Here is a 12,594-nt window from a genome sequence, read left to right as displayed (position 1 = left end):
TATATAATTGAAATTGAAAACATAGGTGATCCACCAAAAGATCGTTCCTGATTTATTCACTTGAACAAAATAAAATCAACAGATATTTGTTTCTTATCACAGATGACAGCTTTTTTTTTCCTTTTTTTATGTGAATTTCTCAACTCAACAAACCTAAAAAAACAACAACCAAAAAACCTTGTAATTCCAAACAAAAGCTTAAAGGGGGGCAGAACATTTTGAACAAAGAATAACAACAGTTCAAATCTATACTGCCTTCAGGGCAGTCGGGGTGCTCACGAACATTTTTGACAATTATTTCCAGGGGAATATGTCACTGTTCAAGAGGAGCTTTCTGAACATCAAAGTCGGTCTCTCTGAAGAAATGTTAGATAACTTCAAAGTCTTGTGACTGCTTCGCCAAGAGGTGCTTTGCCTTTGTTTTGTTCTGCTGGCTTGTTTTGCTCTTCATTGTGGAGAAGATGATAGTGACTGCGACTGCATGTTGCATCATGAAACACTCCAACGTAATTTCCTATTCAAGGACACAATGGATGTTTGGCACATCTTTTAACAGCAGATATTGAGACAGGTAAGTGTTGCCTCGTGCACCCAGAGGTAGGATTGTTGCTTTCTTTTCTTTCTAAATCAGTCATTGAAATGCGCTGATGATAAAGGTATATAATCGTAGAGTGTTCATTTGTGTGTCTTTCGATTGTCTGCTGATGAAAAGCTACATTACTTCCAACTCATTTTCTTTAAAGTCATTTTAAGTAAAAAAGAAAAGAAAAAAAGAAAAGAAAAGAAGAGTAAAGGAGCATCTAATAATTTCTCAGAGCGTATGGGTGCTTTGAAAACATTGAGAAAACTCTCAAAGGATAATGTGTGTATACTGCTATTTCATCCCGAACCCATCCTTATTCTGTATTTTTGCCTTTTTCTGGAATTATCTGATAAATATTCAAATTTGATCTCGAATTTGCTTAAGTTAGGGGCAGAATAGATGTGTCACACTTTCCTAATGTTTACTTAAAAAAAAAAAAGATTTCAACTTTGCAGAACTTTTAGGTGGCTGTCACATAAAATGCCAATGAAATATATTGAAGTTTATGGTAGTGATGTGACAATACATGAAGAATAAGAAACTCTGTATATCCAGTCATCAGCTAATGCTTACTGACTGCTGGTGTATTTGAATATTTAATATTAATACCAATCTGGATATCTCGGAGGAAAACAAAGTTTGACAAAAGAGAGATCATCTGCTACCTTTTAAAAAATAATTTGCCTTAGTCCTGCTTTCATTTAGCGAAGCATGCTGGACAATGAAATGCTTCTGTATTTCTAAAGGAAGCTGCAGCCTTGCTTTCGTACACAATTTTGTACAGCTGCTGCATTCTCACTGGTTCTCTGGTGACAATTATTTTTGAGATGCTGTAGCATTAGTTGGATTTTCTATAACTGAGGATCAGCGTTTTGTGCAGAGAGCATTCTGTGACACTAACTTCCAAGTCTATTCAGACAAGAGTCACATCGTGCAGAATGACCAGCAAAGAGGAAGACCATCATTTGCAATAATCAAATGTTGTCTTTCAAAAGATTCTTTTTTTTTTTTTTTTTGGGTTTTAATGATTTTTGCATTATTGTGGTATCAAAATAATAATGATGTAATAAAAAGATGTAATAAAAAAATATAGGAATATGTAGAGAAAACCTACTTTTTGTTAAAACAAGCGGAGAACAAAACAGAGGAAAAACGATCTACCATCTTCTAAGAATAATATTTTATGCAAGCAGATGAACCCATATTTATCTGGGATTTTGGGGTGTGTTGCATCACAGATTTTGGTAATCCTCCTCCAATTCCCATCAACTGTCACCATTTGTAGTTTTTCACATGTTACTGTGGAGCAAAAATAAAACAAGCAACAACATGCTCCTTGGCTTGGGATGAGAAGATTTTCTTTCTGCATTCTATTAGCTGCGATATAAGAAGACAAAAGGAAGATATTCTATGGCGACACATTCCTGCCAAAAATCCCAACGACGCATACAAACCGAGAGATCACCTAGAAATGAGGCCGCGTTTCCATTTATTTGCAGGCCCTTGAATGCAGCATGTGGAACAGTAAACACATCTGTACGCTCTCACCAGAAAGCTCTTTGGGTTTAGTGGGCGTATTGGTTAGTTGGGGGCGGTGGCTCTTCTGATTAGCCTGATTGGCCAGATAATCAGGTGACAGCTACCACCACACTTGGCATCAAAACAGAAGAAGGACAATGAAGAATAAGAAGGTAGAATAAAAGAAGTAAAAAAAATCAACAAATGCTCCTTTTCCTTACCGTCTTATTCTTGTAATCTTCATCTTCCTCCACTTCCCCTTTTCTTCTTCTTCTTCCATGCTTTGAATCCACATTACATTCTTCTCCTGAAGTCCTAATTAAAAGCGACAAGTCAATATACACTCTACTTGTTTTGATGGATGGCAAAAAAAAGTTTTATTTTGTTTCAAAATATATACGCAAAGAGAAAGTTGGAGTCAGAATGGTTCATTGGAGATGTGTCACAGAACAACACCGACTCAGCTGGCGGCTGCTTCATTTGTGGATTGAAGTCGCCAGAGAGAGAGAGCTGAAATGCACTGTAATTACAAACAAGTCTACATGGACCACTGAGCAAAGTTTCAGTATTTTCATATAAAAGCAATCAATTTTGTAAATGAGAGGAGTTGTTGTGTGAATTCAATCATTATAGAATATAGTTTATAGGGGAAACAAGACACCAGGAAGGAATAAAAACAGATGCCAGGCAACGGGACAATTACTAATTATGCTCAACAGCAAATAATGTACATTGTTAAACTAATTTTCAGACCAATTATGATAAATGAACTAGACCTTGTTAATGAGGAACTAATATAAAACTGCTTAAATATAGTGGCATGTCTTTTCTTTGTAATTATCATTCGGTTTTACCAAAAGCGTACCACTTTTAGGAAAAACTATAAATAGTCATAATGGACACCACAACTCCATATAGTTAGACTGTAAGCCACTTCCATACCTGGTGCTAAAATGGAAAACTATTTACTACTTTGTAAAGTAACATCCATCTCAAGTGTATTTCATCTGATTTTGCATCCATATTTACTCCTGTAAACACTTTGTACTGTGTACAAGATTACAATGTAAGATCTTTATTTGATGAGTCAGCTGTTTTCTTCAGAATCTGTGCATATCCTTGCACAAATAATTTTAGACATTTAGAAACACAGGAAGCCCAAACACTGTTATTAAGAGGAGTTTAAATTATGTCTAAGAAAAATACTAACAAGATACAAAACATGACTGGCTTTCCACACCTGAATAATGGTCTAATGGTGAAAATGTGAATTTGTAAATTTTGTTTGATTGGTTCCTGTACTTACAGACCAAGGACATTAATCAATCGCCATGGCCACCAAGAGCTAAACACTCAAAGATTTCTTAATATAAGCTCACACAAATTTAAACAATGATCCATGGTTTCATGGAGTATGGCATCTATCAGCACAGCATACGGAGGAGGAAAGGGCTTGAATATCAACCATATTTTTCCCATTTTGCTGACAAATAAAAACAACATAACAGAGACAATATATGTCAAGATGAAAATATCATCCCAGCAGGGAAAGTAACCTCATGTTAGGGGGGCTGCTTCGTACAGTGAGCAGCCAGTAATTGAGTGCAAAGCGCAAATAAATAAAATCAAACAACTTTATAATGAGTGTTTTAAATCACATTTGATGCATACATCAAAAGATTTCTTAAAAAAAACACACACACATTTTTGGTTTCATTAAAGAGTGAATCTTGTATAAGTTTATGGCTTAATATGCAAACAATAACTTTTCATCCATTTAACCTATGTTCTGTAGGACTTTTATCCTGTTAGCTGTTGAATATCCTCTTTCAAAAGTTATAAAATAAGAGGCAAATACATTGTAGACAAGTCAAAGTACGCCTGCAGATTCAGAAAACAAACTCTACACATGCAGGTTCCAGTTTTGGCTTTTTCAGTCTAAAGCTAACTAGACGCCTAACACTGTCTAGTTTCTGGTCATAACATGAAACACGTTATTAAGAAAGAACGGCTTTGAAGCAGAAAAAATGTTCAACTCTACGTGTTGCTGTGCTCTGACAGGTGGATTAAGGTTCAGAAATGGTTTCTAGAACCTTCAACCATTGAGACTTCATGTGTGAACTTGTGGATAAAAAGTAAAAAGTTTTGCAATTTCACCAAGCTCCTTGTAAGTGCAAAAATGCAGTTGCTTAAATTATTAAGAAAAAGAAAATAGAAACACTTTTCTGTGAACAAAAGTGGTGCATATAAGCTGTTGCACACTGGATTTGAAGGAGGGAAATAATCATAAACTGATTATTAATGAGGCTCACTCAAGCCTATATCTAAAATAAACTCCTATCTTCAGTGTAGTTTCACAGATCTCTCTCTAAACATCTCAGGTTATCCGGGCGCAGTATCTGATTATAACAATGCTTTCCCCCCCCCCCTTTTTTAAAATATACGTATCTTTAAACAATGTATTAACTCTACTGCTTCTTCTTCTTTTGTAGCACGGAGGGTTTTCCTGTGATTGCTTCAGACTGACCTAGTTTAAATGACAAATTTCCAAAAGCAGGGATATAAATTCACAGCCTACCATGCTGCCAAGACTAAATGTGTTGAGCCAAAATAAAAAAAAAGAAAAAAAAAGAAAATAATAATCATAATAAACATAGAAATGTGATGAAAATAAAAGGAAGTTTGAAAACCCTATGCACAGGGTTTAGGCTTTCTACAGTGATCATGGCAGATTATGAATTTGTTTGAATCAGTCAAATATAAAAATGTATCAACTAGAGTTGGAATAATTTTAAAAGTAGAGCAAGTGAAATAAAGAGATGAAACAGATTATGTGTAGGTATCATTTTTAAATGGCGGATCCTGTCATTAAGCCTCTGTGGTTCATCAGAAACTAGGACGAAAATGCAGAAAGTCTGTTAAAACTGAACCTGAAGGAAACTGCACACTGTGTAGAGCAACATACACGAAGGGTCATTCAAAGGGGCTGACATGATTAGGTAATCCATAGGTCCCATGTTCAAAGTAATCTGATAGGTGATCTCTGCCAGTGAACCAGAGTCGAGACTTGACAGCTTCAGTCGGCCGCCATCCCTTTATTCCTTCAGGGCTTTGAGAGGAGGCTTCTATTTGTGTGTGTGTGTGTGTGTGTGTGTGTTTTATCAGCAATGAGAAGCAGATTTAGCCAAACCGGTTGCAGGAACAACGCATGAATCTTCGACAGGAAGGAGACTGCAATTGATCAGAGCAGTAATGGGACATTTGTTCACCCTGTGGATGGGAACTCTCCTGCAGCTTTGTCACGCTACTATTTATACCAATGACTGGGCGATCAAAGTTAGAGGGGACCCTGAGTCTGTGAAGAGGATAGCAGAGAAATATGGCTTTACAAACATGGGTCAGGTGAGTGTGCTGAAATACAGAGCATATTCTCTTGCGTGAAAGAAGCAGCTTTAACATCACCGACACATTTTTATTAAGACAAAACCTTCCAATAATTCTCCAGTGTTATGTAAAAGAATTATATAAAATCTCAATGTTTTATTACATTTTTTTTAAAGATGCAAAAAAAAAAAAAGTCTTTTCTGTGAATATCTGGATAGAAACTGAATGCGTTATAATGAAGATTTTCAATAACAATATCTTTGTTCAAACAACAGAGACGTTCGTGGAGCTGAAGGAAGAAGTAGCGCTACTATTAATAATCAAAATTTGTTCCCCATCTCGTGTTCACACAATTAAAGATTAATTGTTGCTTAGCATAAAAACCTCATGGGAATAAAATGCTGAACTTTATCACTGTTTTATTCAAGGTTCCGAGACCCACAGCACGACCATGTAAATAATGCATTAAAGCAAATAAATAAACTATGTCTATAAAACTCAACTACTCCCTAGAGTTGGCTTCTGTAATGAAACTTTCAGGTTTTGGATCTGCTGAAAGTAAAATGCACCTTAATACTCAATTAAAGCTAAAATACACTACTTTATAGAGCTAGGCGGGGGAAAAAAAAATCTGAGTAAATTTACCAACAGTAGCCACAAGGGAATAAATTAAGGCAATTATGTCATCTCTCTTGTGAAAAATGGCAAGCCAATGATTTTTTTTTTAAATAAAGCATAAAAGAGTTTGGAAAAAAAAAAATCTGCTGACATCATTTTGTCCGAGTGTGCATGTTTCAGGCAAACTCAGACAGCAGTGCGGCTCGAGTACCGTGGCTCATGTTGCAGTTACCTGAAAAACTATCACAGGTGTTAGGTAGCAACTGAATGAAAGACACCAACAACTGTTTTAATTATTCAGCGGCTGTTTAGAACACAGCCTGGAGAAGAGCAGAGCAATATTCTGGGAAAAGAGAGGTTTTATTAAGTGGATTTTATTTGTTTCATCAGATTGGAGACTTGGAGGGTTACTACAGCGTCCTTCACCAGCAGACAGCAAATCGTTCCGCCGAATTCAACAAAGAAGTGACAAATCACCTTGCAAAGGAGCCAAAGGTAAAGTAACATGATACAACGCAGATGGAAGACTCTTTTGAAATATTAATGTCAGCACTTTTTTTTTTTTTTTTTTTCTCTAAGGTGTACCAGAATAAGTTCACATGATTATGTGGGTTAAGCATATTCATCTTCATTGTAAGCCTTTGTAACGTTGTTGACCTTGAGTGCTACCATAAGCTGTGCAACACTTTTAGTAAAAAAAAAAACAAAAAAACATTGAAACTGGGCTGGACTGCAATAATGCCAAAAGAAGGAAAATAAGAGTAACCCTAACAAATGATTTTTTTTTTTACTTTTATTTTTTTGCACAAAAAAGTGGAACAGAAGGAAAGCTCTCTTGCCTCAGGCCTTCAGCATCGGCCTTAATCCTGTGAAAAGCATTCTGAGGTTGTTGTCTGTCTGGGTCAGTGTGTGGGAGAATGGAAATAAAACAAAGAAGCTTTTTGTTCCTCCTCAAAAACATTTTTTTTTGTAGCTGCTGAGAAATGTGTTGAAAAGGTACAACATGGTCATGATGTCACAAAAAATGATTATAGTCATGCTTATTCAACTCTCCCACCCAACATTTAGCTGGCTGAGCCCCTTGTTGTTTACATCTTTTATTTCTGTCTGCCTTGTTTACAAGTTTAATTTGATGAAAACAAGGCAAGGAGACAAGGCAAGAGAGGATGTCATTTAATATTCTTTTGAGAGAAACGTTCACACATCTGCACTGGTCCTTTTTTCGAAACCCCGTGACTGTGAGAGGGCTAAGCAGGGAAGACAGACAGGAAAGAGAGATATTTTCTGCAAAATAGATACAACAATTGTCTGCATCTGTCCTAATTACCCGTGTTGCTTTTCAGGTGGAATGGCTCCAGCAGCAGGTGGTCTTAAAGAGAGTAAAGAGAACCTCCAGAAGAAGTCGCCTCTGTGGCCATGACCTGGTGAGAAGGCATCTTCATCCACCGATTCATCAGTCTGCCTTCAAACACAACATGCATTTTAGTTGGCCTTTGGGGAACGACCCGTGGTACACTGTATGTTACTTTCTCCCTCCCCTCTTTGTTTGTTTCTGAAACAAAACCAACTGAAAGCAGAAAAATAATCCAAGTCGAATATGCTAATGTGTGCCTGACAGAGCTGTACCGAGGCCAGTGGCTGCCAGACTGGTATGAACATCGCAGCGGCCTGGAGGAGAGGCTACACCGGGAAGGGTGTGGTGGTGTCTGTCCTAGATGACGGCATTGAGAAAGAGCATCCAGATCTGAAGCCAAATTATGTAAGTGCCCTGGGACGGGAGGCTCTTTTCAGGAAGGGGACATTAATCATAAGCAATTTGGCTGAGCTTTAAGTGAAAGAGCAAGGAGCCGAGACAGATATTGCAGTCAGGAACTCGCGGCCCAAAGGTTTAGAAAGGCCGGTTAAAAGTATTGGAATGGACATTAAATGTCTGATCCACTTAGCTGTGTGGCGGACTGGTGGATAATGCTCTTTGTGATTTGTCTGATGAAACAGAGACAGATAGCTGCTGGCAGCTGCTATGTGCTGCTCCTTACTATTCACTTGATTTAGGACCCACTTGCCAGCTGCGATGTAAACGAACAAGATCAAGACCCGACTCCAAAACATTCCAAGAATGCAGCCAACTCGTGAGTACACCTTGCCTCTAAACTTTCACGTTTGCTTGTGCTTTGCAGCATTCCCCATCATAACACCACCTCTAATTAAAGCAAGATTTTTTTTTTGTTTTTTTTTTTCTCCATTTCTTTTGTAATTACATGCACGTATAGATATGGAAATTGAAAGTTTTGCTTTGTCTCTGCACTGATGTCACGGAAATACCCTGTCTTCTTTTCATGCATATGCATCTAACCTCATGTTCTGATGTGCTCCTCCTTTCTCTGAAGCCATGGGACTCAGTGTGCGGGGACGGTGGCTGCATCCGCAAATAACTCTCTGTGCACAGTCGGAGTCTCATTCCGCGCACGCATAGGAGGTGAGTCCACGTCAAGGCTTCAAAGAAGCATTTTGAAGGTCTTTTTGAGGAATTGCAGATTCAAGCATTCTGTTTTTCCTTTTTTCTTTGCCTCAAAATTACCTTTAGGCATTCGTATGCTGGGAGGCGATGTGACAGATATTGTGGAAGCCGTATCATTGAATTTCAGGCCACAGTACATTGACATATACTTAGCCAGCTGGGGGCCGGATGATGACGGAGCCACTTTAGAGGGACCTGGACCCCTCGCTCGTCTCGCTTTACAGACTGCCGTTGAAACGGTAAGAGAAAGAGTGCGAACGTTTATTCCTCTTTAAATCATTTTATTCTACTATAGATAGTTTACAAGTGTTGGCTTCTTTCTCGAATTCGCCACAGGGCCGGCATGGAAGGGGCTCAATTTTCGTTTGGGCCTCGGGGAATGGAGGGAAAGCAGGCGATCACTGCTCCTGCGATGGCTACAGCAGCAGCATATACACCATTTCTGTGAGCAGCGTCGGTCGCCGTGGAGTCCGGCCAGAACACCTGGAACAATGCTCCTCCACACTGGCAGCGGCATACGGTGGTGAAGAGACAAAGAGGATGGTGAGCTCAGAAAGCAGCAGGAATTAGGTTGTTAAATCTCAAGGACCAGGCTTACATGAGGGGAAAAAAATAAAGGAAACTGAGGTTATGGATGGGAGGTAATAGGACTAACAACGGCTCCATCAAGGAAACCAAATGAAGAATCTTAAAAGGATTAAAAGTATGACATAGCCAGCATACATAGAAAATGTGTGAAATCAATTTAAATGGGAGAAACCTTCCTTTCACTGCAACTCTAGATGATTCATTTCAGTTTATTTAATTTTTCAACAGTGTGGGCACATGTACACATATCACATGAATACATTTAGTAATGTATGTAGTAAAAATATATTTATAAGTTGCTTAAACTACAGTAGTTTAACCTTCAACTGGAGCTAGGTCACATTGATTGTTAGACAAAACAAAGAAATGTGTCAATTAGCAATATATGTCAATGTTATTCATAATTTAAACTTTGCTTATTTAAATATCTCCTTTTTTCTTCAGTCATACATAAAATGTATTTTATTCTTCATTTAGATCTTTTGTTATCAAAATTTCTGACAGAATCTGTGACTGGAAAGCAGTCCATTATCTTTCATTGAGGCAGTTCTAAAGCATTTCAAAGTTAGCCTTTCTGTATGCTAAAATCCCAAATCTATCTAATAACAGCAGCTTTCAAAGCCTCCATTTAAATAAATATAATGGCTACATCTACACTGAGAAACATCAAAAGTGAGAGAAAGTTTTTTTTTCCTTCTTCTTCTTTTCATAAGTTTGAGTTCAGCTTTGCCTGTCTCTGTAAGCAAACACCTGGACTCACTTCCTGCCTGGAGCGGGCTGCTATAGGGTGCCAAAAAAAAAAAAAAAACAAGTGGGCAGACACCATTCTGCATAATCTTTAAGTTATGTTTAAAGCAAACTCACAGCAGACATCCAGCCTCTCTCCTCTGTGGAAATAGATTTGCATGATGTATCTAAAGTTTATTCTGGAAGACTCCCACTTTGCAGCAGCCGTTTACTCACTGTGAACTCACAGTGCTGTTTAATGTCATCAGAATTAGCAGCTCTCAGTTAAAGACTTCCACATGCATACAGCCTCAGTAAGATTGTTAACATATATACAACAGAAGCCCTAAATATCAGCAAATGAAAGCCACAAATTTTGACCACAAGAGCTAATGTCATTTGATGGTGTAGCCAAATTAAACTAAAATGTTTTTTTTTGTTTATTTATTTATTTATTTTTGGGGGTTATGTGCCATATTAGCTGTGAAAAACAATATTACCTAAATCTCTTTCTGGAGATCAAGTTTCTTTCAAGGAAATAAGACATTACTTTTATCAACAACACCAATGCAATAAAAATGAAAAAAAGTGTAATTTATAAAATTGATCACCAATTTGACAGTTCTGGGATGTTTAAAAAGTTATTTTAATCTTGCTAAAAGATTGAGATCTTGGCATCAATATCTAAGGAAGTTTGTTGAAAATAATAATGATGATTTGATTAAGGAATGAATCTAAAATATAACACATTTTAAACCATGATCTTGAGAAAGTGATCATGTGAATTTATGGTATTTTTCGGACTATAAGTCGCTACTTCTTTCCCACGCTTTGAACCATGTGGCTTGCAGCCCAGTGCAGCTTTTCTGCGGATTTTTCTTCAACCACCAGGGGGCTCCAGGAAATGGGTCATTGGAAGTCAAAATTGGAAATCAAAGAAGAAAGAGTTGATTTCCATTTCGAACAAGCACATGCTAGCAACAGGCACGATGGAGAAATGTTTTCAAACTCATTCCCCCTCATCATGGAAACAACACGAAGAAGTTCATATGATGCCGCTTTTAAGTTGAAAGCTATCAATCAGATCGATAGCCGCTGCACCTAAGCTCGGTTCGGCGTTGGAGAGGAAGGCCTGCGTCCATATTGTGGAAAACCGAGAGCAGCGGAGATACCAGCAGCATATAGCCCGGTGTACGTTTCCAGTTTTTTTTCTTTTTTTTTTTTTTTTTTTTCAAACTTTGGGTGCGGCTTATAGTGAGGTGCGCTCTATAGTCCGGAAGATACGGCAGGTATTAGAGAAGCTGTCAAAATTGTGACTATTTTCAAACAGAAACACAAAAATCTGTCATAACCAAATAGTGGACAACAAAAGCAGTCGTACAATCTCAGTTGGTTTCATTTGCAGCACATTAGGTTCATTATCCAGAATGATGATGATACAAAAGAAACAATCTTTTCAGTTTATTATCGTTTCACTTATTGCTGCTGTTGTTGACAGATAACCCTCAGACCACAGCAGGGATGCAGCAGGACTCTGTCTGGAACATCTCTCTCCTCCTCATTGGCTGCTGGGGTGATTGCTCTTACTTTGGAGGCCAAGTGAGCAGCTCCATGCCACACAACATATCCACATATCCAGGACCAAAGGGTCTAAATCAATAGCTATAATAGCTACTGAGACAATTCTGTTTCCATCTATCTGACCTTTCATAGCCCTCTCCTGACCTGGAGGGATGTGCAGCACATTATCGTCCGTACATCAAAAGCTCATCATCTTATTGCTCCTGACTGGCACTTTAATGGAGCTGGGTACAAAGGTAACATCATATCTCTGTTATGTTTTGTTTTGTTTTTTTTCCCCGAGTGTTTGCCGATATTGGTATAAAAACACATGATGTCTTCTGCATGAAATCCTTCCAACGCTGAGAGAAAAGATAAGCCGAGACTGATGTTTCAGTGAATGTTCTTTTAGCTTTTTTTAGGAGAGCCATAAAGCAGCGAGCATTTTGAAAACTAACGAGGTACAGAGAGCAGAACAGCGATAAACGCCTACGGAATCTCGGGGGGACGTGAAATCTTTTAGAAGCCTCTGTGCCCTCCCTACCCCTTGCTAATGTGTTGTGTATTTGTGCGTGCATGTCTGTCTGTTAGTGAGCCACCTGTACGGCTTCGGCCTGCTGGATGCTGAGAGCATGGCGAAGGAGGCTGAGCGCTGGAAACAAGTCCCAGCACAGCATGAGTGTGTGGAGGAGGAGGCCATCCAGCTGAGCAGGTAACGCACCAACAACTCTGCGAGAGCTTTGTTCTGAGTCAGGGCTTCCCCTGATTTCTTCTCATCTATCACACTTCATCTATTTCTGTCTCAGTTCACATGCTGATTCTCACGCACTTTAATAAGCTTCATTTTCTCTTGTGCTGTGCTCTTCCAACTCGCTTCTTGTTTTCCGCCTCCTCTCTCATCTCTGGTGCTTACTGTGTGGCTTCATGTTTTTTTTTTTTTTTTTTTTTTTTTTCCCTCCTGTCTGTCTTGTACAGAATTATTCATCCAGGCTCAGTGTTGACGTCTGCGTATGAGACCACCGGCTGCTCCAGCGCGGCCTCGCGGCACGTTGTTTATGTAGAGCACGTCGTCATCCGCGTAACCATCACTCACAGCCGT

General features: G+C 38.5%; 1 protein-coding gene across 1 annotated transcript in view; it reads left to right on the top strand.

Moving 5' to 3' along the window:
• Window positions 1-5,176: 5,176 nt before the first annotated feature.
• The window catches only part of pcsk5a (proprotein convertase subtilisin/kexin type 5a), a 40,843-nt gene continuing 33,425 nt past the window's right edge, over window positions 5,177-12,594 (top strand). Inside the window, exons 1-11 of the mRNA XM_015044057.1 lie at window positions 5,177-5,503; window positions 6,494-6,598; window positions 7,447-7,620; window positions 7,722-7,862; window positions 8,156-8,232; window positions 8,491-8,579; window positions 8,688-8,860; window positions 8,958-9,164; window positions 11,434-11,534; window positions 11,649-11,752; window positions 12,087-12,207. Of these exons, the coding sequence (XP_014899543.1) occupies window positions 5,354-5,503; window positions 6,494-6,598; window positions 7,447-7,620; window positions 7,722-7,862; window positions 8,156-8,232; window positions 8,491-8,579; window positions 8,688-8,860; window positions 8,958-9,164; window positions 11,434-11,534; window positions 11,649-11,752; window positions 12,087-12,207 (1,442 nt within the window). The 5' untranslated portion in view covers window positions 5,177-5,353. The remainder of the gene's footprint in view (window positions 5,504-6,493; window positions 6,599-7,446; window positions 7,621-7,721; window positions 7,863-8,155; window positions 8,233-8,490; window positions 8,580-8,687; window positions 8,861-8,957; window positions 9,165-11,433; window positions 11,535-11,648; window positions 11,753-12,086; window positions 12,208-12,594) is intronic.

This window comes from Poecilia latipinna, unplaced genomic scaffold (assembly GCF_001443285.1).
Source record: "Poecilia latipinna isolate Pla-1442-1.1 unplaced genomic scaffold, P_latipinna-1.0 Scaffold661, whole genome shotgun sequence".
In the NCBI taxonomy this organism is placed as follows: domain Eukaryota; kingdom Metazoa; phylum Chordata; class Actinopteri; order Cyprinodontiformes; family Poeciliidae; genus Poecilia; species Poecilia latipinna.
The sequence above is the reverse complement of the archived record's forward strand: the minus strand, read 5'-3'. Positions and strand labels throughout refer to the sequence as shown.